The sequence below is a fragment of the Peromyscus maniculatus genome, chromosome 5, assembly GCF_049852395.1.
Source record: "Peromyscus maniculatus bairdii isolate BWxNUB_F1_BW_parent chromosome 5, HU_Pman_BW_mat_3.1, whole genome shotgun sequence".
Lineage (NCBI taxonomy): Eukaryota > Metazoa > Chordata > Mammalia > Rodentia > Cricetidae > Peromyscus > Peromyscus maniculatus.
This window is the reverse complement of record NC_134856.1, coordinates 22575704-22603242: the sequence shown is the minus strand read 5'-3', so window position 1 is coordinate 22603242 and position 27539 is coordinate 22575704. Positions and strand designations below refer to the sequence as shown.

The 27539-nt window shown below is 45.9% G+C and overlaps 1 protein-coding gene across 4 annotated transcripts; it reads right to left on the bottom strand.

The window, feature by feature from the left end:
- Positions 1–718: 718 nt before the first annotated feature.
- On the bottom strand, positions 719–27367 carry Man2b1 (mannosidase alpha class 2B member 1). 4 transcript variants are annotated; one of them, XM_076571878.1, is made up of 24 exons: positions 27149–27367; positions 26132–26234; positions 25823–25996; positions 25147–25340; positions 24079–24211; positions 23704–23849; positions 22177–22293; positions 11390–11472; positions 11186–11306; positions 11039–11117; positions 10400–10509; positions 10067–10174; positions 9712–9828; positions 8860–9045; positions 5646–5743; positions 5431–5548; positions 3152–3270; positions 2968–3069; positions 2748–2835; positions 2562–2642; positions 1895–2122; positions 1483–1638; positions 1289–1391; positions 719–913 (listed from the first exon to the last, which is right to left on the bottom strand). In XM_076571878.1, the coding sequence occupies exons 1-24, from the start codon at positions 27305–27307 to the stop codon at positions 804–806; spliced, it is 3033 nt and encodes a 1010-aa protein (XP_076427993.1). In that variant the 5' UTR covers positions 27308–27367; the 3' UTR covers positions 719–803. The 4 variants fall into 4 exon arrangements, with proteins under 4 accessions (XP_076427993.1, XP_076427996.1, XP_076427995.1 ...); XM_076571881.1 differs by having other exon boundaries at positions 11390–11475; positions 27149–27361; XM_076571880.1 differs by lacking the exon at positions 1895–2122.
- Between the last annotated feature and the right edge of the window lie 172 nt (positions 27368–27539).

The following is a 27539-nucleotide window of genomic DNA, read 5'->3' as shown; positions in this document are numbered from 1 at the left end:
AAATGCCTTTAAAAATTTTCTTCCCATTTCATGAGTGGGTGTGTGCACATGAGTAGGAGTGGAGATGACCATGGACAGCGAAGGCCAGAGGCACTGGGTCCCTCTACAGCTGGTGTTACGGTTGGTGAGCCACCTGATGTGGGTGCTGGAAGCTGACCTCAAATCCTCTGGAAGAACAGTCTGTGCTTTTAATCAGGGCCATTTCTCCAGCCCCAACATCTGCTTAACAGACAGCAGAACACACTAAAATCCCAGAGAGCACTAGGCTCTGCCTCAGAAGGATTAGCTAGGGGTTCCACAAGTTGAGAAGAGGAAGACTCTCATGGGGGAGGAGTGATGGCTGCCCTACCAGTGAGAAGCCTAAGACTGGCACCTGCTTCTGTCCCACCTCCTCCTCCAGAACCTTCCAGATTCCCTGCCTAGATCTGACCCAAAGGCCAGATTAGAAGGACCCAGGGTACAGCTGGTTTTCTGATGCTGTGTCCTGCACAGGTCTATCCTCAGTGCTTGTTGAGACAGCTGTGTGGGGGCCTGTGTGGACAAAGGATCGAGTGGGAGGAGAGGGAAAAAATGATGAGTGAGATGGGGAGAGAACATGCTGGTGTGGCGATTCCAATGGGGAGGGCCTGGGGTCAGGGCTGAGCGAGGGTCAGCTGACCTCCCTAGATCTGACACTCTACATCCCTCCTCAAAAATAATGCACAGTCACTGGGTGACCTGAGTCTTAGTAGAAGCCTTTTAATGGTGTTTGTGAGTGGTCACAGCAAGAGAAGGGGAGAGGTCTGCCCCTCCTTTTGGCAGGCCTAGCTGAATTCTTGCCATTGAACCCTGGCCACGAAGGTACGTATTTCCATAGGCTGCAGTGTGACTGAGGTAGGATCCAACTTGGAGGGAGCAGGGTAGGAGGTGGGACCTGTGATCAGCAGAAGAGAACTCAGGCCTGGACACAGCCATACACACCCACCTCTCACCTCTGCCCCAGGGCCTCACATCCGGACCTTTAAACCACTTCCCTATGCCTGAACACCCTCAAGATTCCCCAAATCCTCCAACTCCATAGTGTTCATATCCCAAAGGTGACGGACACCATCCTAGAATTAGACACTGATGGAGCTCAACACATCCTGGGGTTAAAATTCCATGCTCCAAACTCCAGGCGCATTGCTGGTTTGCTGAACTGCTCACTCTTAAGGCCCTGTCCTCAAGCTCTACATTGGCTCCTAGCCAACAACCCTCACACTCCACCCTCAGCTGCCAGCCCCAGGCAGGAATCCTGCCAGGTCTTCACCAGTATCTGTTATCCACTTCAGCCTGGAAGCCCTGGACAGGGGCTGGTTGGCTGCCAATGTGGTCTCCTGCAGGTCGGTGATAGTGAAGGCCTGGAACAGGTTCTGCAGGGAATAGATGGGCCCAGGTGAGCCCCAAAACCCAGTTTTTGCCCGTCTCTCTCTCATCCCATCTCCTCAGTTCAACCCTCCTCACCTGCAAGTTCAAGGTTACAGGGGAGCTCAGGTTGCCGCGTGAATCTTCTGTCACAGCGAACTGGTGCTCCAAGCGCAGCAGCACCATCTTTGGCCCCCAGCGGGCCAGTGTAAGCAGATGTACCTGGGGAGGTAGGTCCTGGCGAAGTCCAGAGAACTGCAGAAAGAAGGGCTAAGGCTAAGGGGATTGGTCGGAGCCTGGCTGGCAATCAGCACTGACTTGCAGGAAACGAAGCTGAATGGGAAGGGGCATTGATGAGGCCGAACTCAATACTGAAGCACATTGCTCACAACAGGGAGGAGCTCACTCCTAAGGGGTCAGACTTAAACTGAGGGTGAACTCAGTCCTGAAAAGAGGGGCTTAGGAGGCGTCATTCAGGATCTGCCTTTCTGCTCTTCTTGCTGTCCCTCACCTGCATCCTTGGCGCTGCCTGGGAGTAATAGGGAATGCCATCACCCTGAGCCAGCACCACCTGAGGGGCCAGGACCTCTTTCTCCACCAGCAGTCGGTGCCTTTCAGCTGCATCACTAACAGAACTCAAAAGCACAAGGTGGCGCCCTCTCACAATCTTCCCCGTCCCTGAGTCCATGAGGGGCTGCACAAGTCCGCGCTCATCATCTGCCAAAAGCCTTCTGTGCACCTGCGAGGAGTGGCCAGGAAAAAGTGAGGAAAGAGCAAGTGATCCCAATCAGAAACTGGGTACAGGCTTGCAGGAGTTCCAACAGAAATGAAAGACCAAGATCAGAGTCTACTGGTAGGGGACCCCAGCAGAAGTGAGGCCCAAATAACAAGAGTCCAGGACAAAGAAAGTAAGTGCTTAACAAGAGGATCATCACAGGACAAGTCATGGCCTGAGCAGGAAATGGGTAAGAGGAGGGAAAGTGGAACTTAGAAATACAATTCCAAAGCCAGGCATGGTGATGCAGGCCTGTAATCCCAGCACAACAAAGGGAGGAGAGGGAAGAGGATGGAACCAAGGCCACAGGCAGGACATGGGTACCAACAACAGCCTCCAAGCTTGGCTGGGTCTGGGTGGGCCTTATGGAGGAAACCCAGCTTGGATGGGGCTCCCCTCTTACCATGAGCTCCAGTGAGCCATCCTTCAGACTGCTGCCCCCCTGGGAGCGGTCAGTCACCACGGTCAGCTGCATGTGCCCATCCTAGGTGTAAGGGTGACTGAGCATGTGGGTCCCTGGTGGGAGCCCCACCCTGCCCCAGGTATCTGGGAGGTGCTTCCTAGTCTGAGGCAGTGGCAGGAAAGGTACCGAGATGTAGATTCGAGTGTTGACAGGATAGTAATTTCCAGCCACCGGTTCAGTCTGATTTAATCTCCAAGTGGGTCGATGATCACGCCTAAGAAAGGTGTGATATGGTCAGATTTGGAGTCCTGCTTCCTCTTCATCATCCCACCCTCATATCATCACCAAATCCCCATGGCCCTGAAATCCAGCACACCACAGACTCCCCCACCTCCCCCTTCCCCACCTCCTCTTCAGGATTTCCCTGCCGTTGCTGTCCGTGTAGAACTGTCCATTCGTTTTCATCGGGGTGTTAAAGCGGCTGATGACCTCCTTCCCCAAGTTATCTCTGCACTCAATGGAAAAGGACCCTTGTGAGTCTCCTACACACCACTGTGTCTGCTCCCCACTCCAGAAAATATGCCACTTACCTCACTGGGATTGGTCCCACCGTCCACTCCAGCTCTAAGTGACGCTGTCCTGGGTACAGGCGAAGCACTTGAGAACACCAGGCTGAAAAATTCTGGTGTACCTCCTGCACCAAGGCTGTCTACAGGCACATTGGAGGGCTGGTGTGAGCCACGTTCAAATCACTAAGAATCCCCAAAAGGGGTATCCCACTAACATCCACCTCACAGACTAACTCAGTATGATGTTCTCACTGCTTCTTTGGTTTTATTGTGTGGGAGATACATGAGGAGATCAAAGCATAACTTAAAGGAACTGGTTCTCCCTTTCCACCATGTGGGTTTCAGGGATTGAACACAGGTGGGCTTGGTGGAAAGCACCTTTACCCTCTGAACCTTCTCACCAGCTCCACCCTCCCACCCCCACTCCCCCACCTCTACCCCTTGCTGATGGAATCCAGAGCCTGACCATGGCCACCTCACCTCTTTTTTTTTTTCATTCCGACATAGTCTCAAGTACTTCAGGCTAACCTCAAACTCTGCAGGAGTCAAAACTGAAAACTGGCCCTGAACCCGATCCTGCTGCCTCTATCTCCCCAGTGCTGGAATTACAGATGTGTTACCATGCCCAACAGGCCACACGGCCCTTGACTGAATCCACATATACTTGCTATCCACTATTGCCCCATCTTCCCTCCTTAGAACAGGATTCCAGCTTTGCATGTCTAGTCGTCTTTGTACTATCAGGACCTGTGTGGCCACAATCTGCCCCATGCAAAATGTTGATCAAGGTAGTATGAACAGTGAATGACCCTTTCCCTCTCTCTGGCTCAAATACAGACGTGTTGGCGGGAGCCTGAGTGTCTGTTTGGACCATGAGGGGAAGTTGAACATTAAAGAGGGACAAGAACCAGACAGAAGAAATGTTGGCAAATGTGAGACCTCCACCTCCCTGGATGTCCAGCCAGACATTCTGTTAGAAGAATGTTTCTGTTGTTGTTGTTGTTTTGAAATAGGGCCTCACTATGCATACCAGGCTGACCTCAAACTCACAGAGATCCACCTACCTCTGCCTCTCAGTGCTGGGATCAACGGCATGTACCACCATGCATGGCCCAGAAGGAAAAAATCTTTTTTGTTTGTTTGTTTTTGAGACAGGGTTTCTCTATGTATCCCTTGCTATCCTTGGGCTCACTCTAGGGACCAGGCTGTCCTCAAATTTGGAGACCTGCCTGCCTCTACCTCCCGAGCGCTGGGATTAAAGGTATGTGGCACCACCACCTGGACTCTAAACTATATTTTAATATAGGTATGTAGACATTTGCGTAAAGGGGAATCACATCAAATATGAGCCTAAGAAGTCTGCATCTACTCCTTTCCCACCCCAGAAGGAAACATCACAAAATCATTAAGGGCCACTTGAGACTCTCAAGAAAAATTAAGAGTGAATTATCAAATATATACCCACATATAAATGCTTTTGTTGCAAGCATGTTTTTGTTGCAATTGTGTGTGTGTGTGTGTGTGTGTGTGTGTGTGTGTGTGTGTGTGTGTGTGTGTGTAGAGAGAGAAAGTCCCATTACATAGCCTAGCCTGGCCTTGAACCTGAGACCCTCCTGCCTCAGCCACCTCTGTGCTCTTATCACAGCCCCTCCCTGTCCATGGTGGTATGGAGCTAGAACTCAGGCCTTTACTCATATGCACGTGATCTAAACTACATTCCAAGACATAAACTCACTTTATAGACCTTGGTGAACTCTAAGCAATTATATGTTGCCACCCCCTTCACCTCCAATTTCCAAAGCGAGGGATGGACGTGAACATGTTGACAGAGATCTTTATAGATGCAGGTTTTCTCCGTCAGCAGTGAAGCCTGGGCCACTACTCCATATGTAAAGAAGTAAAGCCAGGCATCGTGACACACTTCTGCAATCCTAGCATGCCAGAGGCTGGGGCAAGATCAAGAGCTTTGAGGCCAGGCTGGGCTACACAGGAAAACCTTCCTTGGGGAGCAGAGAGATGGTTCAGCAGGTACAGATGCTTGCTTCCAAGCCAATGAACCACATTCTATTCTAGGGACCCATGTGGTAAACTCCCAGAAATTGTCCTCTAACCTCCAAACATGTGCACACAGAAACACACACACACACACACACACACACACACACACACACACACACACAAATATTTAAAAAAATAAGATGAAATAGTTCCCACAACACCCTACATGTGGCACATCCTGTTTCCAGATTCCACATTCCCACCCCTACCCCCAAACCCACTCATAGTTTCTGGCTACAGACCTTCACCTGATGGATCCGAGCCCAGCGGCTTACAGGCAGTGGCTCAAGATGGCTGGGTCTGAAGATATAGGCACCAGAGGCCTGAGTGCTCTTCTCATCACCAGTGCTGGCATTGTACCTGGGACCAGAGAAAATGAGCATCAAGGAGGGGCCTCAGCTCTCACCCGCCCCAGCTCTGTGCACCAACCAGCCCTGACATAGCAGCCCTTCCTCACCAAAAGAAGCCTTGGCTCACAGGGAGTGAGATATTCTGTTCCATGTTTTCAATCTTCATCAACAACCCCGTTTCAGAGTTAAATGTAGCCCGGATGTACTGGGTGGGGAAATGGAGCACACATGTGAACAAGGTTCTCCTCGGCAGTGAAAGCTCCAGCCCTCCCTGGAATCACTTCCTTCATCTCGCCCACTGTTGTGCCTGATCCAATAAGCAAACACTATTGTAGCCACTGCTCCCGTCAACTTTAACCTCTGGCCACTTCTCTATACACCATGGCCCTCTAGGACTAACTCAGCCCTTTGCAGAGACCCTCAATTCTATACTGATCCAGTCTGTACACCCCACAGCAGCAGAGCCAACTATTGTATTCGAAATTGACCCCAGTCCTCACCTCCAGAGCTTGACCAGTGAATCATCTGACCCATGAGCCCAATGCCAGAACCCATAAAGCTTTCAGTGGCTCACAGAAATATTTTTATATTGTAATAGTGATCATAGCTCAGTTGGCAGAGTGCTTGCCCTGGGCACCATATAAATGACAGTGCTACATGCCTATAATCCAGCACTCAGGAGGTGGAGGCGGAAGATTAGGAGTTCAATGTTATTTTGAGCTATGTATCAAGTTCAAGGCCCGTCTGGGCTCTATGAAACCCTGTCCCAAAAAATTGAAGAACATTTCCATTTCCTTTAAAATCTAAAGAAAAGTTGATAGTAACAATGAACATGTCATGAGACTTGCATGGACATTACTTATCTTCACAGAAGCATCATCATGACTTTTTGTGTGCTATGTCTGCCTGTGTACATGTGTGTGTGTGTACATTCATGTGATGCATATGAAGGCAAGGGGCTGAAGCTGGCTGGGTGTCAATGGTTCTCTACCATAATTTTTATTTTTTTAATCTTTTTCAATGATCTATTTATTTTTATTTTATATGCACTGGTGTGAAGGTGTCAGATCCCCTGGAATTACATACAGTTGTGAGCTATCAGGTGGGTGCTGAGAACTGAACCCAGGTCCTCTGGAAAAGCAGCTGGTGCTCTCAACCACTGAGCCATCTCTCCAGCCCCTTTTATTTTTGTTTGAATGAGGTTTTTCACTATGTGCCTCTGGCTAGCCTCAACTCACTACGTAGACTAGGCTGTTCACCTTGTTTTTTGAGACAGAGCTTCTCACTAAATCTGGAGTTCACCAACTCAACAACACTGGCTGGCCAGCAAGCCCCACCAATCCTAACTGTGCCCACAAAGTATCAGGACTACAGACACACCGCACCACACCAAGGTCCACACCATCCTGATACAACTTTTAGTATGTTTTATGAAAGACGGAGCCCAAGAAGCAAATATGCCAGGTCTGGGGACAATCTGCTTTTCTTTATTCCACTTACCTGGAGTTGTTTAGTTTGGTTTGGTTTGGTTTGGTTTGGTGTTTTTTCTTTGTTTTGTTTTGGTTTTGAGATAGGTCTCACTATGTAGCTCTGGCTGTAGACCAAACTAACCTTGAACTCACAGAGATCCACCTGCCTCTGCCTCTGCCTCTGCAGTGCTAAGATTAAAGGCATTAACCACTACACCTGGCCAGGACATTTTTTTAAGACTAATTATTATTATTTTTAATTATGTGTATAGGTGGGTATATGGACATGACAGCAGATGCCTACAAGGCCAGAGGCACTGTGTCCCCCTAGACCTGAAGTTATAGTAATTATGATTATTTTATTTAATTATGTGTATAGGTGGATGTGTGGACATGACAGCAGGTGCCTACAAGGCCAGAGGCATTGTGTCCCCCTAGACCTGAAGTTACAGTAATTATGATTATTTTTTTAATTATGTGTATAGGTGGGTATATGGACATGGCAGCAGATGCCTACAAGGCCAGAGGCACTGTGTCCCCCTAGACCTGGACTTCCAGGCAGTTGGTTATGAGCTGCTAGACTTGGGTGCTGGGGACAACTTGGGTTCTCCGCAAGAACAGTGCACGCTCTTACCCTGGTGAGCCATTGCTCCAGCTGTGCTGGGCGTTTTATGTCAACCTGACACCAAGCTTGGGTCATCTGAGAAGGGGGAACCTCAACTGAGAAAATAACTCTATAAGATATAACAGCAAGCCTGTAGAACATTTTCTAAATTAGTGAATGATGGGACTAGGCCCAGCCCATGGTAGGTGGAGACACTTCTGGGCTTGCGGTCCTGGATGCTATAATAAAGCAGGCTGAGCAAGCCATGGGGAGCAAGCCAGTAAGCAGCACTCCTCCATGGCCTCTGCATCAGCTCCTGCCTCCAGGGTTCCTGTCCTGACTTCCTTCACTGATGGACTGTTACCTGGAAGTGTAAGCAAAATAAACCCTTTCCTCCCAACTGGTTTTGAGCATGGTATTTCATCTCAGCAGTAAAGACTCTAAGATATTAGCTCTTCATTTATAACTGTTTCTGAGGTGCTGGGGATGGAGCCAGGGCTTCACAGATGCTAGGCAAGTGTCTGTCACTGAGGTACAGTCTGAGCCTTCAGCTGTCTCCTTATCAAAGAAGCTTCCTGAAGCACGATCCTAATTAGTCTTATAATAAAAACCTGGAGTCACATATTGAGGGTGAAAGCTGAAATATCAGAGAAGCAGAGCAGCAGCCATTCCCACAAACTTCTTACCTCTGCAAATCCTCAGACTGAATGGGGGCAAGATCCTGTCTCCACCCACCTTATATTCCTGTCTCCACCCCTCTAGTGCTGGGATTAAAAACTTGCACCACCACTGTCTGGCTCTGTTTCTCTTTAGACTGATTCAACCTCGTGTAGCCCAGGGTGCCCTTGAACTCCTGATCTTCCTGCTTCCTCCTCCAGAGTGCTGGGATAAGTGTATGCCATCACTGCCTGGCCCCTATGGTTAACTAGTGGCTAGCTCTGCCCTCTGATCTCCAGGCAAGCTTTATTTGTCAGAACACAAACAAAATATCACACATCACCTTCCATGTCCCCTGCCATGGGCCCTGACATAGCTCTATTAATCTCATGGTTACACTAGGTTTGCACAACTGCTCCAGAAAGGAAAGTGAGGCTCAAAGGTCACTTTCCTCACTAAAGAACACACAATCAGGAGAGACGAGTGTAAACCAAGACTGACCCAGAACCCAAGGACCCAGAATCAAAGCAGTTTTTATAACTCTTGAAATTTGTCACAGAGGCAAGGAAGGAGATTCAAATAGAGTCTCACCTCATTTTCAATGGCCAAGACATAGGACCTGGGTTTCCTGGGGCTGGCCTGAAGGCTCTGGGCCTGGGGGTTATGGACAGTCACCTTGACCACAGAGTAGATGCTGAAGCCCAGGGCAGGCACTGAGGCTGAGAACACCAGATCCCATCGGTACTTCTTACTGTAGGAGCTGGGAAGTATCACCACCTTGAGTGAGAGAGGATGCTAGTCAAGAGTCAAGAAGACACTTCTAAAGCCAGTCATGGGTGCAAGCATCAACCTCAGAGGGTAAGGAATAGACAGAAGAAGAAACCTAGGTGTGACAGGGAGAGAAGAACAGCATTTGCCTAGCACATTCTATACCTAGTTCACTGCAGAAGAATAGGAAGGAAAGGGAGAAGAGGAAGGAGGGAGGAGAGAAGGGGAGGAGGGTGGAGGTATATACAGAGAGAGACTAGGAGTCTGGGAGGAAATAGGAAGCAGAGAGAGACAGGAAGGGGCTGAAAGGTTCAGGAAAGGAGACCTCCTGGAGTGAAGAGGATGTCCATAAACAGAAAATCTGCTGGGCAAACAGTGAGGTGACTCAAACCCTCAGTCCTAACATCTAAGAGGTTAAGGCAGGAAGATCACAAGTTGGAGGCTAGCCTGGGCTATACAGTGAAAGCCTGTTGGAAGGAAGAAAGAGGAGGGGGTCAGAAAGGGAGGGTGAATTCCAAGGGGGATTTTTAGAAGGGCTGTCACTTGTGGGAGGGAGATGTTCCTCATATATTAAGACAGAGGTGAGAGACACCGAAGAGGAAGAAACTCACGGAGATATTACAAGATCTGGGGGAAATGCATTAGGAAGAGGGGGGGTTCATTGTGCAGGCTCACATTACTGGGCACAGTCTTTCCATTAGGGTCTTCCACAAAGAATATGCCTTCACTGACTGGCAGTCGGACCATCTGATGCACCTTCCGGCCCAGGGGGTTGTAAACAGTTACCTGGAACTATGGCAGGAAGGGCAGAGTCACAACAGGCCTCCGAACCCATCTAGCGGAGTATCTTCCCACACAGTCCTGGCCTTCCAGGACAAGCCATGCCCCTTGTGATGAACTATCCTGTCCCAGTTTCCCTGTCTCCAAAATGGCCCTCCAAACATAACTTATGCAACCGCTCCATCCCCTTCACTGCAGGCTTCACCTTCTGGAGCTCCCTGTGTCCCACCTGCCTCCCAGCCCTACTCACTTGCTCCGAGTTCTGGCTGACTGGGCAGATGCTGATGTTGAGCTCGCGGCAGAATGAGAAGTTCTGTTTGTAGTAGCTGAGCCGCGCCAGAGCGTTGCTCACCAAAACCTGGTGAGGATCACCAAAAGACCTGCACCCAAGGTCTGCACCCCAGGAAGCCTGGTCGTGCCCTTACCAAGACCCAGTCTCTCCTGCCTAGCCCCAGCCCCATTTCCTGTAAGCTCCACCCCTTCTCCCCCAACACAGCCCCCTCCTCCTCCCAAAACCCCGCCTCTAAGAGTACTCTGGGGCCAGCCCATCACCCAGGTTCCTTCAAGGTCCTGCCCCTCACACCTCGCAGGGTCTCCAGCCTGCTGCCAGCTGCCGTGCATAGTCATTTACAACGTTCTGCCGTGCAGTACCAGTGACCGCATCGTGGTGCTGGAGCACAGCCATCGCCTCCTCTGCCAACAGAACATCAGTCACATGCCATCTCCCACAGAAGTCAGCCCCACCACCAAGTACGCACACACAAAAGGTCGGGTGCAGGTGTACAGGGTTCTTAGGAGATTTAAGAATGGTCTGGAAGGCTGGAGCCATCGATGGCCCGCTGGCTAAGAGCACTGGCTGACCTTTCAAAGGACCGGGGTTTGACTCCCAATATCATATGTGTCTATATGTCTATAGAAGCTGTCTATGACTTCAGCTCTAGGGAATGCGACACTCCTTCCGGCCTCCAAGTCACCAGATATGCATGTGGTACACTAATACACATGCAGGAGAAACACATAAAAATAAATTTAAAAGAAAGAATCTCAAAGTCTAGAGATGTAGCTCAGCGCTCGGTGAAACAGTGCTGTCTGGCATTCAAGAGGTCCAGGGTTCGATCCCCAGCACCACCAAATGTAAAGTGCCCTAGCGATGGTTTTGGTTTCTAGCTTCAACCCTTCTCTCTCACCCCATTCAATTCCACGGTCCACAGATGACACTCACTAAGGGGTGCACTGTCTCCTGTGCCATAGGGTCCCACGTTGGCTGCGGGACCGGCCAGTGCCTCCAGCTGGTTGCACACCTGAGGAGAAAGGGCTATATTAGGCAGCAGCTTCTCTGGGCCTCCTGGATCCCCACATGCTCACTCACCTGCAGGAAGTTGTAGCCGAGGCGCTCATAGCGTTTGAGGGCCGGTCTGCTAGAAAAATAGCCCGTCCAGAACATGTGGGGGCCGTCAGCATAAGGAAAGAAGTCATCCTCCTTCACAGACCTGCACAAGGGCATTGAGAGCAGTCACAGCCCATGGAGCACGCCAACCCCACCCCAAGCTCCCCAGTCCCCTGCCCCAAATACCAGGTTAGATTGGCCTTGTTCAGCTCCCAGAGGTAACACGCAGGGGTGGAGTAGAGAACATGGACCTTGCTCCCCTCTGCCTGCTGCTGGGGGAAGGCATGTGTGAGCCTCGGGATCTGTACCTTCCCGGGGCCCACAGGCATCCAAAAGGTTGAGTTTTCTACATTATTTTTGTTGTTCTTTTTATTTCTCTATTTAGTGTTTATATTTAATGTTGTAGCTGAATGTGTGTCCATGCACCACCTGTCTGCCTGGTGCACTTGAAAGTCTGAAGTTCCTGTGACTGGAATTGCAGATGGCTGTGAGCCACCATATGAGTCCTCTGGAAGGGCAGCCAATGCTCTTAGCCTCTTAGCCATCTCTCCAGCCCCTAAACACCTTTCTGAGTACAAAACAGTAGTCAAATGTGGGCATATGTCTTGGCCAAGACCAAACACTGTCCATCACTCTTAAAAGATTTCAGGGATAATCCTATAATTTTACACAATTTTTCTTCTTTTTCATTTGTTTTGTTTGAGGCAATCTCCCCATGTTATCCAGCTGCCCTGGCTGACCTTGAATTTTTTAGTTCAAGTGACCCTCCTGCCTCAGCCTCCCTGGTAGCTGGGACAACAACCATGGACAGCTGCACCTAGCTGGTTTACAAAACTTTTTAAATAATTCCAACAGGGAGAGGCTGGGCATGTGTAGCTCAGTTGGTACGGTGCTTGCCTAGCTCCTACAAAGCCAAGTTTAACACCCAGGACACCTGTAACCCTAACCCTCCAAAGGGACAGGCCTAGCAAAAGTTCAAAGTCATTCTTAGCTATACAGCAAGCAGAAGCCAGCCTGGGCTGCAGGAGATCCTGTCTCAAAAACAATTAATAAATTAACTAATTAATTATGGGAAAATTAAGTATGCCATTATAGGTAGAAATCATGGTTTGTTGTTTTTTGGTTGATTGGTTGGTTGGTTTTTTAGCACTGTCAGACTACCAAAAGACAGATCCACTTGTCTCTGCTCCCAAGTGCTAAAATGAAAAGCATATGCCACCATGCCTGACTATAAAATGATATTTTTTTCAATTTTAAAGGAATTGGAATTTCTGTCATCTAAGCTTAAACTAGAGAATACCTGGGACACCCTGTGGTGATATTTTATTTGTACTGAAATGTTATTTTAATTTTATGTTAATAAATAAAGTTGCCCTGGGGTCAGAGCTATTAGAGCCATAGTGAGAGCGTGGTGGTTAGAAGAGCTAGGTAGATTTCTGTGTGTTCAGGGATACAGCCAGTATTGGAGACATACGCCTTTAAGACCTGGAGGGCGGTACTTACAGGCAGTGATGAGGCAGTCATGTGGTTGGGTTTACAACCAATGAGAAGGCAGAACAGAAAGATATTTAAACAGGGACACAGGAAGTACCTCCCTCTCTCGGGGAAGCTAGGAGCACTGCAGGAGGTAAGATTTTATCTCTGAGCTCTGACCTCTCGGCTTTTCTCTTTTACCTTGGCTCTGTGTTTCTTATTTTAATAATATGATTGGTTACATCTACATCTGGCGCCCAACGTGACAAGAATCCATTAAAAACTGCTTGGGGCCGGCTCCCTAGCCGGAGCAGCCGGCTCCCTAGCCCCAGCCCAGGTCTGCTTGGGCTCAGGCCGGACTGTGAGCTGCTTGCTTAAAGCCAGTGCTACAAACAGCTCAGGCCTGCCCTGCTAAACAGGGCCCCTGGCTGTAAAGCCAAGCCTTGACTCGGCTCAGAGGGAACAAGTGGCTGGCTTTAAGCTTTAGCCGGCTACCCCTTCGCTTTCACTTTCACTTTCACTTTCACTTTCGCTTTTGCTTTCTCTCTTGCTTTCTCTCTGTCTCTCTGTTTCTCTCTCTCTCTCTCTCTCTCTCTCTCTCTCTCTCTCTCTCTGGATTTACACCTAGGACTCTAGGTGGCTGTTTTGAAATTCGCTCGGATTTCTACTGTTCTACGCAGATTTGGTAAGTCATAAAGGAAACTATTTAAAAGACAAATTTTTTCCACATTTAAAAAAAAAATGGGTTTCCTGTGTACATTGGAAGAAAATTGGGTTTTGTTTGAAATTTTAGGCAGTCTGACAATGGAACAACTATATGAAAAGATTAGTATTATGGGAATTATGCAGTTAATCACCATGCTTATTCTCATTTTACTATTTAAAAAGATAGTCGATTTAAGTGCCAGGATAACAGCTTTAGAAAAACCTGTTAATTTTAACAGTGAAGTTGGTTCAAGTTTGGATCATAAGGTTACAGAAAGAAAGCCTGTTTTCACACAATCATCCTTAATTTATCCTGTAACCGTACAGCAGATGCCTGATCAAATGGCTACACAAAATATCTGGGCTCCAATTGAACTGATGGATTTTAAAAGGTTTAAGGAGGCAATAGTATCTTATGGCATGCATTCCCCATATGTAAAGCAAATGTTAAACTCTTGGTCAACATATAATAGGATTATACCACAGGACTGGCGGGACCTTGCACAAGCTGTTCTGGAACCCAGCCAGAGAATTCAATTTCTGACTTGGTTTAAGGAGGAAGCTAGAAACGTAGAAACACAATGGAGGGATAAAGGAATACAAGTTTGTCAGGATCAGCTTATTGGAGAAGGCCAATATGCTTCAATACAAACACAATGTTTATATGATGTTCAAACCGTAATTTTATGTCGAATGGCAGCCTTGAATGCATGGGACAGAGTTGATGAACCAGGAAAAAAACATGAGTCATTCACAAAGGTTATGCAAGGCCCTAAAGAATCTTTCACAGATTTTTTAGAAAGACTGGCTTCAGCAGTAAACAGAATGGTCTCAGGATCAGAAGCTAGTAAGGCAATAATTGAAGCTTTGGCATTTGAGAATGCGAATGCAGCATGCAAAAGAATAATCAGGCCGTTAAGGGCAAGATCTGCACCTTTGGAAGATTGGATTAGAGAAACAATTAATGTTGAGGTTGATGAGCATGATACGTGGGTAGGAGAAGTAATTTCAAAAGGTTTGAGGAGTGTTAGATGTTTTGGGTGTGGAAAGCAAGGACATTTTAAAAGGGACTGTAAACAGGTCAATCCTAGAAGCAATGTTTCTTCAAGGAACAATGGCAACAGAATGCCCCTTCCTTCTGGAGTATGCAGAAGGTGTGGTAAGGGAAAACACTGGACCAACGAATGTAGATCAACAAAGGACAGACAGGGTAATCCTTTGCCTCAGTTTTCGGGAAACTCCCGGAGGGGCCTCATGCAGGCCCCCATAGCAAAACCAGTTCAAACCTTTCCTGCAGCTGTAGAGGAAATCCCTGCTCTGAGCGATTAAATAACCAAATGACTATTGGAATAAATCATGCTGGTCAGGATGATGAAAAAGAGAGAATAGAAAATTCAGGAGAAAACATAAAGAAAATTTTTTGGCAAACTTCTATTAATGAACAGAGACCAAAATTAACGATAAAAATAAATGGTGTTTTGTTGTCTGGTCTGGTAGACACAGGTGCGGACATTACCATAATTGCACCAGAATTTTGGCATCCAGCTTGGCCTCTTCAGGAGGTAAACGTTCAACTGTTAGGAATTGGGACATTATCTGGAGTGAAACAGAGTGCAAGATGGCTGGAATGTATAGGTCCAGAAGGACAGAGAGGAAAATTAAAACCATATGTCGCTAACATAGCTATGAACCTGTGGGGTCGAGACTTGTTGCAACAATGGAATACTCAGATTAAAATCCCTCCAATCTCAGAAACAAATCATAAACTAGCACATGTTTCTGAGAGAAATATTAGAAGGCATTATTTTGAGTGGTCACCAGCCATCCATATTATACAAGAACAGGGCACAACAACTGATAATCTTCCAAAAATACCAACAGCTCTACCTTTAAAATGGTTAACAGACAAGCCTGTATGGGTTCAGCAATGGCCTTTAACAACAGAGAAACTCCAAGCTTTAGAAGAGCTGGTAGAAGAACAGTTAAATGCTCAGCATATTGAACAGTCAACCAGCCCTTGGAATTCTCCTGTATTTGTTATTAAAAAGAAATCTGGTAAATGGAGAATGGTAACAGACCTTAGAGCAATTAACAAAGTAATTCAGCCGATGGGCTCTCTACAATCTGGAATTCCTTTGCCTACTCTGTTACCAAAAGGATGGCCTCTCATAGTTATTGATTTAAAAGACTGTTTCTTTTCAATACCCTTACAAGAAAAGGACAAAGAAAGATTTGCTTTTACAGTGCCTACTTATAATAATTCTCAACCGGTTAAAAGATTTCAATGGAGGGTCCTCCCACAGGGAATGTTAAATAGCCCAACTCTGTGCCAATATTTTGTACAACAGCCATTGGAAGTGATACGTAAAAAATTTCCTAAATCTATAATTTATCATTATATGGATGATATTTTACTAGCTGACTCAAATGCAGATACTTTAGAAAGAATGTTTGAAGAAGTAAAGAAAATTTTGCCTTGCTGGGGATTACAAATTGCTCCTGAAAAGATACAAAGAGGAGATTCTATTAATTATTTAGGATATAAAATAGAGCTACAAAAAATTAGACCCCAAAAGGTGCAAATTAGGAGAGATAGACTACAGACTCTTAATGACTTTCAAAGATTATTTGGAGATATTTCTCATCTACGAACTATTGTTGGGGTAAAAAATGATGAACTGACTAATTTGTTCAAAACCTTAGAAGGTGACAAGGACTTAAATAGTCCAAGAGAATTATCACCTGAAGCTGAGAAAGAATTGGCCTTGGTAGAAAAGAAAGTACATGAAGGGCACGTGGATCGTATTGATCCAAAGCTGGATTGCATTTTGGTTATTTTACCTTCTAGGCATTCCCCTACTGGAATATTAATGCAGAGGGAAGATATTATATTGGAATGGATATTTTTACCAAATAAACCAAATAAAAAATTAAAAACTTATGGGGAAAAAATCTCTGACTTGATTTGGAAAGGAAAATTGAGACTTCGTCAATTAGCAGGAATAGACCCAGCAGAAATTGTCGTACCTTTAACTAAGGAGGACATTGAAAAATTATGGACAGAAAGTGAACCTTGGCAAAGAGCTTGCAGTAATTTTTTGGGAGAAATTAACAGCAAATATCCCAAAAGCAACAGAATTGATTTTATAAAGAGAGCTGATTGGATCTTGCCTCGAATTGTACGGCAAAAACCCATATCTGGAGTTCGTACATTTTATACAGATGCCAACAAACAAGGAAAGGCAGGTTACAAATCAGAAAATTTAAGTAAAGTGGTACAAAGTCCTTATAATTCAGTGCAAAAATCAGAATTGTATGCTATTCTGTTGGTATTAATGGATTTTTCAGAACCTCTCAACATAGTAACTGACTCTCAGTATGCTGAAAGAGTGGTATTACATATTGAGACTGCAGAATTTATCCCTGATGCTTCAGAATTAACTTCACTATTTATTCAATTACAAGATACAATCAGGAAAAGGAGTCATCCTTTATATATAACTCACATCCGATCCCATACTGGTCTGCCAGGCCCTCTAGCACAAGGCAATGATGAGATTGATAAATTATTGATAGGAAATGTGCTGGAGGCCTCAGAATTTCATAAAAAACATCATGTCAATAGTAAAGGTTTAAAAAAGGATTTTCCCATAACCTGGCAACAAGCCAAAGAAATAGTAAAGAAATGTCCTACTTGTTCCTTCTATAATCAAACACCATTACCAGCAGGATGTAACCCAAAGGGTACTCAGAGGAATGAAATTTGGCAGATGGACGTGTTTCACTTTGCAGAATTTGGAAAACTGAAATATGTACACCACACTATCGATACTTATTCAGGATTTCAATGGGCAACTGCTTTGAGTTCTGAAAAAGCTGATTCTGTAATCACTCATTTGCTAGAAGTTATGGCCATCATGGGTATACCTGCACAAATCAAAACTGACAATGCTCCATCATATGTCTCTGTTAAAATGAAACAGTTTTTTGATTATTACAAAATAAAGCATATTACAGGTATACCACATAATCCTACAGGTCAAGCAGTTATAGAAAGGTCAAACAGAACTCTAAAGGATATGCTAAATAAACAGAAAGGAGTAACAAAAACCCCCAGAAATAGACTGCATAATGCTCTATTAACTTTGAATTTTCTGAATGCCAATGAGAAAGGAACAACAGCTGCAGAGAGACATTGGATAATAGAAAAAACTACAGAATTAAATCAGCCTATATACTTTAAGGATGTGCTGACCTCAGAATGGAAGCCAGGGTATGTATTACGTTGGGGACGAGGTTTTGCTTTTGTTTCTATAGGAGAAGATAAGCTGTGGGTACCATCAAAATTGATAAAGGTTCGATTTGAACAAGAGAAACCTCTTAATTAGAGGAGGTGATAGTTCATCAACCAGCATGAACATCCAATTTAAACTAACTTGTACCTGTAACACATGTCTTTTCATTTAATCAGATAATAACTTGCCAAAAAGGAACATCCCCAAAATTAGTCTTGGGGGAAGGTTTTTGTTTTTGTCTTTTAGGAGAATGAAGGTTAAGGAATCTGAAGGACACAAGACAAATGAGACAACTGAAGAAAAGGGACAAATCATCTATCCCAGGAAACAGAGTATATTGGAGTATATGGCATATGGGTATATATTATCTAAAAAATTTTATGTCTTCTTAAATGTTTGTTTCTGCTTTTCTCTAAAGATTTAACACTATTGGTTTTCTAATAGTCCCAGTTCAATTAAAATTTAAAGCTGACTTTGGAGTTGGAGAATGGCTCTCTCCTTCTTTAAACTCAAGCATGTTGTTAAAATGAAAATACAAACTCCCTGTATCATGACAGAATAAAAGAGCCATTTTCTGCTATGGGACAGGACAAAAGCCAAATTAATTAAGGGACTATTCTATTACTAATCTCAACTCTTTGATTCTATTCTGATTCTTTAAACTTTTCTTAAAGTATAAAATTTATATCAAAATTTACAAGATTAATATATATATACATTTTAAACTTTGTTAAGATATGAATGGTCATATAGAGTACTAACTAATTCTAGAAAAAAGGCTTCAGTTAGCTGCATATATATGTCTTTGTGTTCGAGTCTCTTATCAGTTTTCTGCAGGAAATCACGGCCAGGCCTAACATCAACTGAAGTCTCCGGAAAGAAGATGGGGCCCCACAACAACAACAACAACAACAATTCCACGTGGACAATAATAATATCACTAAGCTGACAAACATCATCTACAGATCAGCTTTGAACTACAAGGTGCTCAGAACAATTTTGAGATGACTAGCTGAGATGATCCAGTCTCAAAGACTACTTGAATAAGGACTTGAGATAAACCCTGAACTTTGGCTTTATACACAGACTGGATAATAATGAAGGATATAGTTACCTTTCCTAGAATTTGACAATTAACCTAAATTTTTCTTTCAGGATAAAGATAACTTCACCCATACCCAGCAGGAAGCAATTTTAAGAATATGACACCCACATTGCCAAAGAAGTGGTGTGGGGCAGGTGGTTTTTTGGTTCTTTTAATGGGTTTTGGGTCTGGGATAATTTTCAATTGTTTAGGGGGGTTGGTTACAAGTTGTTGTCAAGGGTTAGGAAAAAGGCTAAGCAAAGGAGATTAGATTTAAGGTTCTTGTTTAAAAAAAAAAAAGAAAAGAAAAGAAAAAGACAATTAGTAGTTTTAAATACTTTACATTATTACCAACTATTAGGATATAAAGAAATGAAAGTTAGTAGTTAGACATTACAATAGAAATTGTAGTCATATTAGATATGTTTTAAAAATTGAGCAGATATATTTTAGACAGGTCATCTTCAAACCCTTCAGAGATCTAACGAATATGGCATTTAAAATATTTTAATAACTTAGAAATTTTTCTTTTTTGAGACATGTCAGCTCCTGGCAGTACCAATCTACTTCAGAGAAAATATGGGCATTGAAGAAACTGCATATGGAGTTAATTTTCATTGTGGCAAAAGTTAGCCACTGGACAACAAAGTATCCTCAAATCAACAGGACAAAATGGACAGACAGAACACGAAACAAAGGACTACCGATTCCTGCCAAAACAAGTATGGTTATGGCTTTATCAGAAGGCATCTTCTGAGGCCAGGACAATATGGCACCATCCCTGAAGTGGCCTTCACAATCTGGAAAAGGTACAGTGTCCTTTTCTTTGAAGGCAGCTGAACAGGCAGTGGGCCGATGGCTTCTGTTGTGCAATGGAACAGCAACTGAAAGCTCACGCCTCTCAATAGTAGACTGGCATTTAATAGAGGGATGTGGAGAAGGGCATGCTTAGATGAAGCCATATATACACAGCCAAGAAGAATGGACAGCTGAATTCAAAAACCATCAACAATTTCCAGAATTTAAAATCCTGAATCATGACATGACACTAGTGGAATTCAGGTGTTTCTGGTACATGGACTGCTCTCACCCAGTGTGAGGTTGAACTGTTGACCTTGTGTACAACCTACTTCACAAATGAGTCTGTCAGATACGCTAAGCCTATAGGCTGAAGATGATGCCCCAACACTGTGGAGAAACCTCAGGTGACTGTCCAGGCAGCTGGCTGTTTCTGTCAACTCACAAAATTTTTGGAAGTTGCTTTTGTGCACTTCCTGTTTTTATTTTTGTTAGCTAATATTATTTCCTTCTTGGGTCTCTGAGGGAGTTGAAGATTAGTTAGTTATAGTTGAAGATTAATTAGGATAGAAAGTGAATTAGATACATTTTGGACTTACTAAAATAGGATAGATAAGGGAATTATTTTCTCTGATTTGTCAAATACAAATGGACTAGACATCGTTTAGGTATTTGTTACTTGTATATATTGTATATAGTTATTGTACTTTTGTATATAGTTTTTCTTTTGTTAGTTATAACCTTTTGCCTTTTTTCTTTTTATTAAAATAGAAAAGGGGAAATGTGGTGATATTTTATTTGTACTGAAATGTTATTTTAATTTTATGTTAATAAATAAAGTTGCCCTGGGGTCAGAGCTATTAGAGCCATAGTGAGAGCGTGGTGGTTAGAAGAGCTAGGTAGATTTCTGTGTGTTCAGGGATACAGCCAGTATTGGAGACATACGCCTTTAAGACCTGGAGGGCGGTACTTACAGGCAGTGATGAGGCAGTCATGTGGTTGGGTTTACAACCAATGAGAAGGCAGAACAGAAAGATATTTAAACAGGGACACAGGAAGTACCTCCCTCTCTCGGGGAAGCTAGGAGCACTGCAGGAGGTAAGATTTTATCTCTGAGCTCTGACCTCTCGGCTTTTCTCTTTTACCTTGGCTCTGTGTTTCTTATTTTAATAATATGATTGGTTACATCTACAACACCCAGAATAATCACAAGGGTCTTTAAAATGGAAAGAGGGAGCTGGAGTGTGAAGCCCTTGCCAAGCATATATGAAACTCATACATGAATCCCAACAGGAACAAGAGGAAGAAGAGGAGGAGGAGAAGGAGGAGCAGGTGGGACTTTAACTCCAGCACTCAAGGGTACAGGCAGGTGGATCTCTGTGACTTCAAGACCAACCAGGGATATACAGTGAGACTTTTTTTCTGTCTCTTGACAGAGAAGAAGAAGTGGCTCAGTGGTTAAGGCCACCAGCTGCTGTTCCAGAGAACCCAAATCCAATTCCCAACAGCACACAGCAGCTTACAATTATCTGGAACTCCAGTTCAGGGAATCCAATGGCCTCTTCTGGCCTCTGTACCAGACATGTACAAGGGACACAGATACATATGCACACAAAATACCATACACATAAAATAACTAAACTTTCTTAAAAGAAGAAACAGGAGGAATGGGAAAAGGACCATGTAGAAGAGAAGTGGGCTGGGGTGGACAGGAAGAGGAGAAAAGAAAAACTAGGAACGGAGAAGCAGAAATAACGAAGCTGATCATGGTGGCGTGCACCTTTAATCCCAGCACTTGGCAGGTAGAGGCAGGAAGATTAGTTCAAGGTTATCTTCAGCTATACAATTAGTTTGAGGCCCAACCAAATCTACAGGAAAGTTTGTCTCAAAAAACCTAAAGTGGCTGGGAAATGACTCAGCAGGTAAGAACGCCTGCATATAAGTGTGATGGCCCGAGTTCAATCTGCAGACCTCACAGACAAAACTAGGAAGAGCCACCTATGAGCCTGTACTCCAGCACTAGAGGGGCCAGATACAAGTACAGTGCAGGTTGGCTGACTGCCAGCCTGGCTCCAGGTTCAATTCCCAGGGGATGAGACAGAGACCAATAAAGCAGGACACTAAACATCTTCCCCTGGCTTCCAAGAACAAACATGGTCATGTGCACCTGCACACACACACAGTTTTAGAAAACTAAAACTATGCTGAGCGTGGTGGAGCATGCCTTTAGTCCCAGTACTCAAGAGGCAGAGGCAAGAGCTCTGTGAGTTCAAGGCCTGGTCTACAGAGTGAGTTCCAGTACAGCCAGGGCTACACCAGAAACCTTGTCTCAAAGAAAAAGAAAAAGGAAAACTAAAACTAAAATAACTTTCTCTATTTTAGTTTTGTGTATGATTTTGTTTTTGAAACAGGGTGTGTGTGTGTGTGTGTGTGTGTGTGTGTGTGTGTGTGTGTGTGTGTGTCCCAGGCTGGCCTCCAACTCAAAGCAATCCTCAGCAGTTCTAGTACTGGAGTGTACCCCTATGCCTGGCTCTTTTTCCTTTATCACTTGACTATTTCAGGCATTTGATTGCAGTGAAAGAAAGCTGGTTAACACACACACACAGAGGCACACTGACCTGCTCATTGACCAGGCGGATAAGCTTGTCCATGTTCTTGAACCACATGTTGGCATTCTCATATTGGAAGTCTGAACCCATGGTCATCACAGTGTGGTTGGTTCGGTAATACTGTTGCTATAGATGAGAAAACAATCCTCAGGCCAGAGTGTCCTGGACTGTCCCTATACCTAAGTGTGCAAAAGAAAACCTAGGGGCTCAGGGGTATAGTTCAGTGTGAAAGTACTAGAACAGCATGCTCAAGACCCCAGGTTGGATCCCCAGTACCAAAACAAAACAAAACCCACACTCCAGAATACATGGGGACTGTGGCATGTAGAAGCAGAGGGAAACACAAAAATAACCAGTGAGGGGCTGGGGATGTGGCTCAGTCTGTAGAGTGTTTGACTAGAGTGTTTAATCTCCAGCACTGCAGAAATCAGACATGGTGGTGCACATCTATGTTCTCAGCACCCAGGAAATGGTGGCAGGAGGATCAGAAGCTCAAAGCCATCCTCACCTACACAGCAAGTTCAAGGCCAGCTTGGGCTACAGGAGACCGTATCTGAAAATAACAAGAAAAACAGCCAGTAGTTGCTGAGGGACTCTAGGGTCCACTACTCAGATGAGGCTACAGGGCACTGAGCCATACTCTCTCATGCATCCTCATCATCATCATCATCATCATCATCATCATCCTCTTCCTACTTCATGTTTATTTAAGGAGGGAGGGGAAACATGCAATGGTGTGCATGTTACAGCACCAGCTTGGAGACTGAAGGACAATGGACAGGAGTCACTTCCACCAAGTGGATTCTGGAAATGAACTCGGGGTCAAGCTTGGCAGCAAGCACCTTTATCCACTGAGCCATATCACTGGTCCACTTCTTTGGTTCATTTACTTGTTTTGTTTGGAGACAGGGTCTCCCCATGTAGTCCTAGCCTTCGAGCTCACAGAGATCTGACTACCTCTGCCTACCCCCAGTACTGGGATTAAGGTGTGCACCACCACAGCTGGCCCACAGCTGGTTTTCTTTTTTAAATAAGGTGTGTGTGTGTGTGTGTGTGTGTGTGTGTGTGTGTGTGTGTGTGTTTACACGTTTGTGAGGGATGCATTTGCCTCCACCCACCTGCACAAATCAGAAGAGAGTGTCAGATGTCCCCCTACCATTCTCCACCTACTCCTTTGAGGCAGAGTCTCTCCCTGAACCTGGAACTTGCATTTTCTTTGCTAGGCTGAAATTCAGAAGCCCCAGTGATCCTTCTGTCTCTACACCCCTTGAAGCTGGGGCTCCAAACAACTCCCATACAGGAATTTGCAGTCAGGATGACTGGCTTATAATGTGGGTGCTGGGATCTGAACTCTGGTCCTCATAATTGAGCAGCAAGTGCTCTTAAGTACTGAGCTATCTCTCCAGCTCCTTGTGTATCCTTCTAATGAAGAATAAATCCCAAAGGGAAATCCCTTGAAGGCATTCTCCTGACTTTGGGAAAGGTTAGGTGCCTGTGCCTGCATGCTATGGCCCATGGTCTAGATATCTGTGTTACCTGTAAAGAGGCCAGCTTCAGGAAGTAACTGACCAAAGCAACTGCATTGTACTCAGGACTTTCAGGATCCTCCACTATGGGATTGTCTGCACATAGCACATCCCAGCACAGGTTCTTCGGCGGGTCATAATTATTGGGGAGCACACCTGTAAACCAAATTGGACTCAGCACCCAGACCTGCCCTGGGGTCAGAGCCTGCCATGTCCCACCCAGAATAGAGTTCTGAATTAGAAAGGGCTAGTACAAAAACAACACACAGAGCCCAGCTCAAAAATCATTAAAAATTCTAGGGTAATCACAGCTTATCACAAAATCACACCTGGACCCTTCTAGCTTGAGGTCTTGTGTGTCTCCCCTACCCTCCCACCACCTCACCAGTAAAGAGGTCAGCAATTGGGGGCTTCAAGCTGGCACTGGCCCTCCACACCTCCTCCATCTTCAGTTCCTTCTTCCGAAGAAGTTTATCTTGATAGTCAATGCGCCCAAGGAACAAGCCATCAAAACCCATCTGGAGTGCAGAAGAAGGGATGGAGTGAATGAGTGCAGTCCTTCTTGCCCAGTTGGGAAAGAGCACAGAGGAAGTGTTCAACTAAAACTAGGTTTTGCCAGGGCTGGAAAGATGACTCAGTGGTTAAGAGTTCTATCTGCTCTTCCAGAAGACCAGGGTTCAATACCCAGCATCTATATGGCAGCTCACAACCATCCATTACTCCAGTTCCAGGAGATCCTACAACCCTACAACCCTCCTCTGTAGACACTGCACATGCATGGTGCACAGACATACATGCAGGCAAAACACTCGTGTATATATGTGTGTATATATATATACATATATATTAAAAAAATTATACATGGCATGACAGGGTCTCCGTCTGAGGCCATGCTGACCTCAAGCTCACTGTCCTCCTGTACCAGCCCCCAAGTGCTGATATTACAGGCATGGGTCCCACAAAGCTTGGATGTGTACTTCTAAGCTTGAGAAGGGTCAGCAAAGAAGAGGCAGCTTTAAAGACAACCCCCTCCCACCTCCCTGGTTATGTCAAAGCAAAAAGGAGGCTTTTCCATTCTGCAGTCTGAGGTGGGGATAGGTCAGCACAGACATGAAGCTAGTTTTAAAGCAGGGTAGCGACACTGGCCATGTTCAGTGGTAGCCTCAACCCTAGCAGGCTGGTAGAGTCCAAATTCTAATACAGCCGGGTCAAGGGAAGGGACCAAACCACCTGGAGAGAGAGGCAAAGCAGTTTAAACCTGTGGTGCCCTAGGACACAGACCAGGACTTGAACTCAACTCACAGGAGTCAAATTCACCCAAGAGGTGGGGTCTCAGCAAGCCAGGTGGGGTCTAGTCCCAAAATTGCTACAGAAGGGCAGGGTTTGAGCAGCTAAACGAACAGTTGGAGTTAAGTTAAGGGGCAGGTCCAAAAGAAAATAGGGTGTCTGGCACCTGGGCAAACAGAGAGGCCTGTTCTCGAGAGTGGCCGAAAGGGTCAATATGCCAGGCTACACGTGGACGGCCATGGCTACCGAACGTGTCTTGCAGGAAGCGTAGCCCAAGTGTCATCTGGTCCACAATAGCACCATAGTGGGTGGCTCCCTCATCATTCATCACCCAGCCACCGTTGACAAACTCCAGACGCCCTGTGCAAGGAATGCAAGGGGAAAGAGTATCTGTTAGGAACAGGGCCATCATGGGCAAGGCTAGGAAAACAGACCACACTGTTACTGAAGCTGGAGAGGAGGGGAGTTTCCAAGTCAGTATGCTTAGATCTGCATGACTGGCTTCCTGGGAAGCCACTGTAGATGGGGCCTTGTGAGACACAGGTCTCCACATGAAGAGAGATTCTAAGCAGGTAGATCTATAGGTACAGTGTGAACACACTGTGATATGACAAAAATCCCAGAGATGCCTGGTTGCCTAGGCCTTTCATTCCAGCATTAGGGAGGCAGGAGAATTTCTACAAGTTCAAGGCCAGCCTCATGGTCACATCAAGTTGCAGGCCAGGAAGGGCTATGTAATAAGACACTGTCCCAATAAATAATAGTAATATATAAATAAATGAATAATCTCAGGGATCAAGCTGGACTGAGCATCCTCCTTTCACTTCTTGGGGTATGCTCACCCTGGCGCACCAGTTTCCGTACGATATCCTGTTTTGCATTTGTCTGCTGCTTCCACCAACGGGAAAAGAAAGCCATCTCCACGTAGATGAAGCGTCGGGTGGGATCCTCGAGTAGAGAGGGGATTACCGAGTCTAGGATATACTGAACAGACGCATGCTGAATATCATTTAGGCCTGTGGACATGAAGGTCAGGCAGTGAGGGACCACTAGGAGACATACCTTGATACAAGAGTCCAGATGACTCATTATTCTCACGCCAATGTCCAGGTCCCTGCAAAACTTAGAAGGACCCCCCACTCTCTACTCACTGCCATAATAGTACTGGTCCACTGTCTTCAGCCAGCCCACATCATCATGTGTATGAGGCAACAGGTGCACGTTGAGCATGCCTGGCTTCACCGTGGGACATGTCTGCACAGAGACCCCAGAACACACACATTCCCTGTCAGTACCGAGAGTTGAGAAGCCAGCAGGTTGGGGGCTCTGGGGTAGACTCGTTGCCTAGCATGTTCAAGACCGTAGGCTTGACGGCCACCATTACAAAGCAGGCAGGGAGGTGGTACAAGCTCGAGTCTTGAGTCTGGAGTGACAGAGAGGTCAAAGAACATAATCTGTCCCAGGCTGCCTCGGGGAGGACACACAGAGTATTGTGCTCATAGACACAGTTCCCACTTTGCACAAACCCCATAGAGCAGACTTCATAAAGTAACAACTTTAGTAGTAGCTGGGGAGAGCTACGCATTCCAGACATCAGGCAACCAGCCTGAGATGTGGGGCAATATTAGCTCTAGTTGACAGACTGGGACACCACACCGAGGCATGGTGCAGACAGGTGACTTGAACCCAGAGCCAGGAAGCTGAGAGGCCAAACTGGGACCCCAGGCAACCTGAAGGGAGATGAAGCTGGGGATGAGCGGCCCAGCTCACATAACTCAGAATTTGCAAGGCAGGCTTTCCAGCAGAGCTGCCCCAAGCAGGGCTTTGGGGAATGCACTGTCGCCAAAAAGCGAGTCCATGCAAGTGGAACCATAGCAAGCACAACCTGTGCAAAGCTTAGAGCCCTGTCTCAAGTGACTGCTCATCCGTCGCCCGATTAACCACATTTAAGTGCATGCAAAGTCCAAGCACGCCAGCTGGAGTCACAGGAAGTGGATACAATCACATGCAGCCCTGTTCTCAGACGCACGCCAGGCCTTTCCCGAGACCCAATGCACGCACTTAGACCACACCATCAGATCAGCAGCAGTCACCTATAGATCAGTGCCACCCACACCTCTGCTTCAACTCTAGCCCAAGTACATTTCCGCTCTCAGGCCCCAGCTCACCTCGTAGCCTGCGGCCCAAGCGCCAGGTGTAACCAATAACAACCAAAAGAGAAAGGAAATAGGCAGGACGGGCGAACCGAGGGTGCAGGAGCCCATCCAGAGCCACCCAGCACTCCCGCCACCAGCACAGACACCAGAGGCCAATAGTAGGATGCCCATAGTTCCGGCGGCCGCTTCCGCGGGTTTCCCTAGCCTAGCTAAGTACTCGCGAACGCTCCGCCCCCAGAACCCGAGCCAGCCAATCAGTGCGGAAGGAGGGGCAGGGCCTCGGCCATCTACAAACTGAGGCTGTGGAGTTTTGTACTGAGGAATTGGAGCCCAGGGAAGGCCTGGGTCTGTCCCACCCCTATTTCACTCAGGGCTCTTTTGGCTGAGGACTTTAGCTTTAAGG

Excerpts from the sequence above, each read along its gene's own strand:
- Man2b1 (XM_076571881.1), bottom strand. The coding sequence starts at position 27,307 with ATGGGCATCCTACTATTGGCCTCTGGTGTCTGTGCTGGTGGCGGGAGT. Across the intron at positions 22,294-23,703 it reads TGAAGCTGGCCTCTTTACAG|CAACAGTATTACCGAACCAA; the intron begins GTAACACAGATA and ends TCTCATCTATAG. Across the intron at positions 9,046-9,711 it reads GAAAGACTGTGCCCAGTAAT|GTGGTGATACTTCCCAGCTC; the intron begins GTGAGCCTGCAC and ends CTCTCACTCAAG.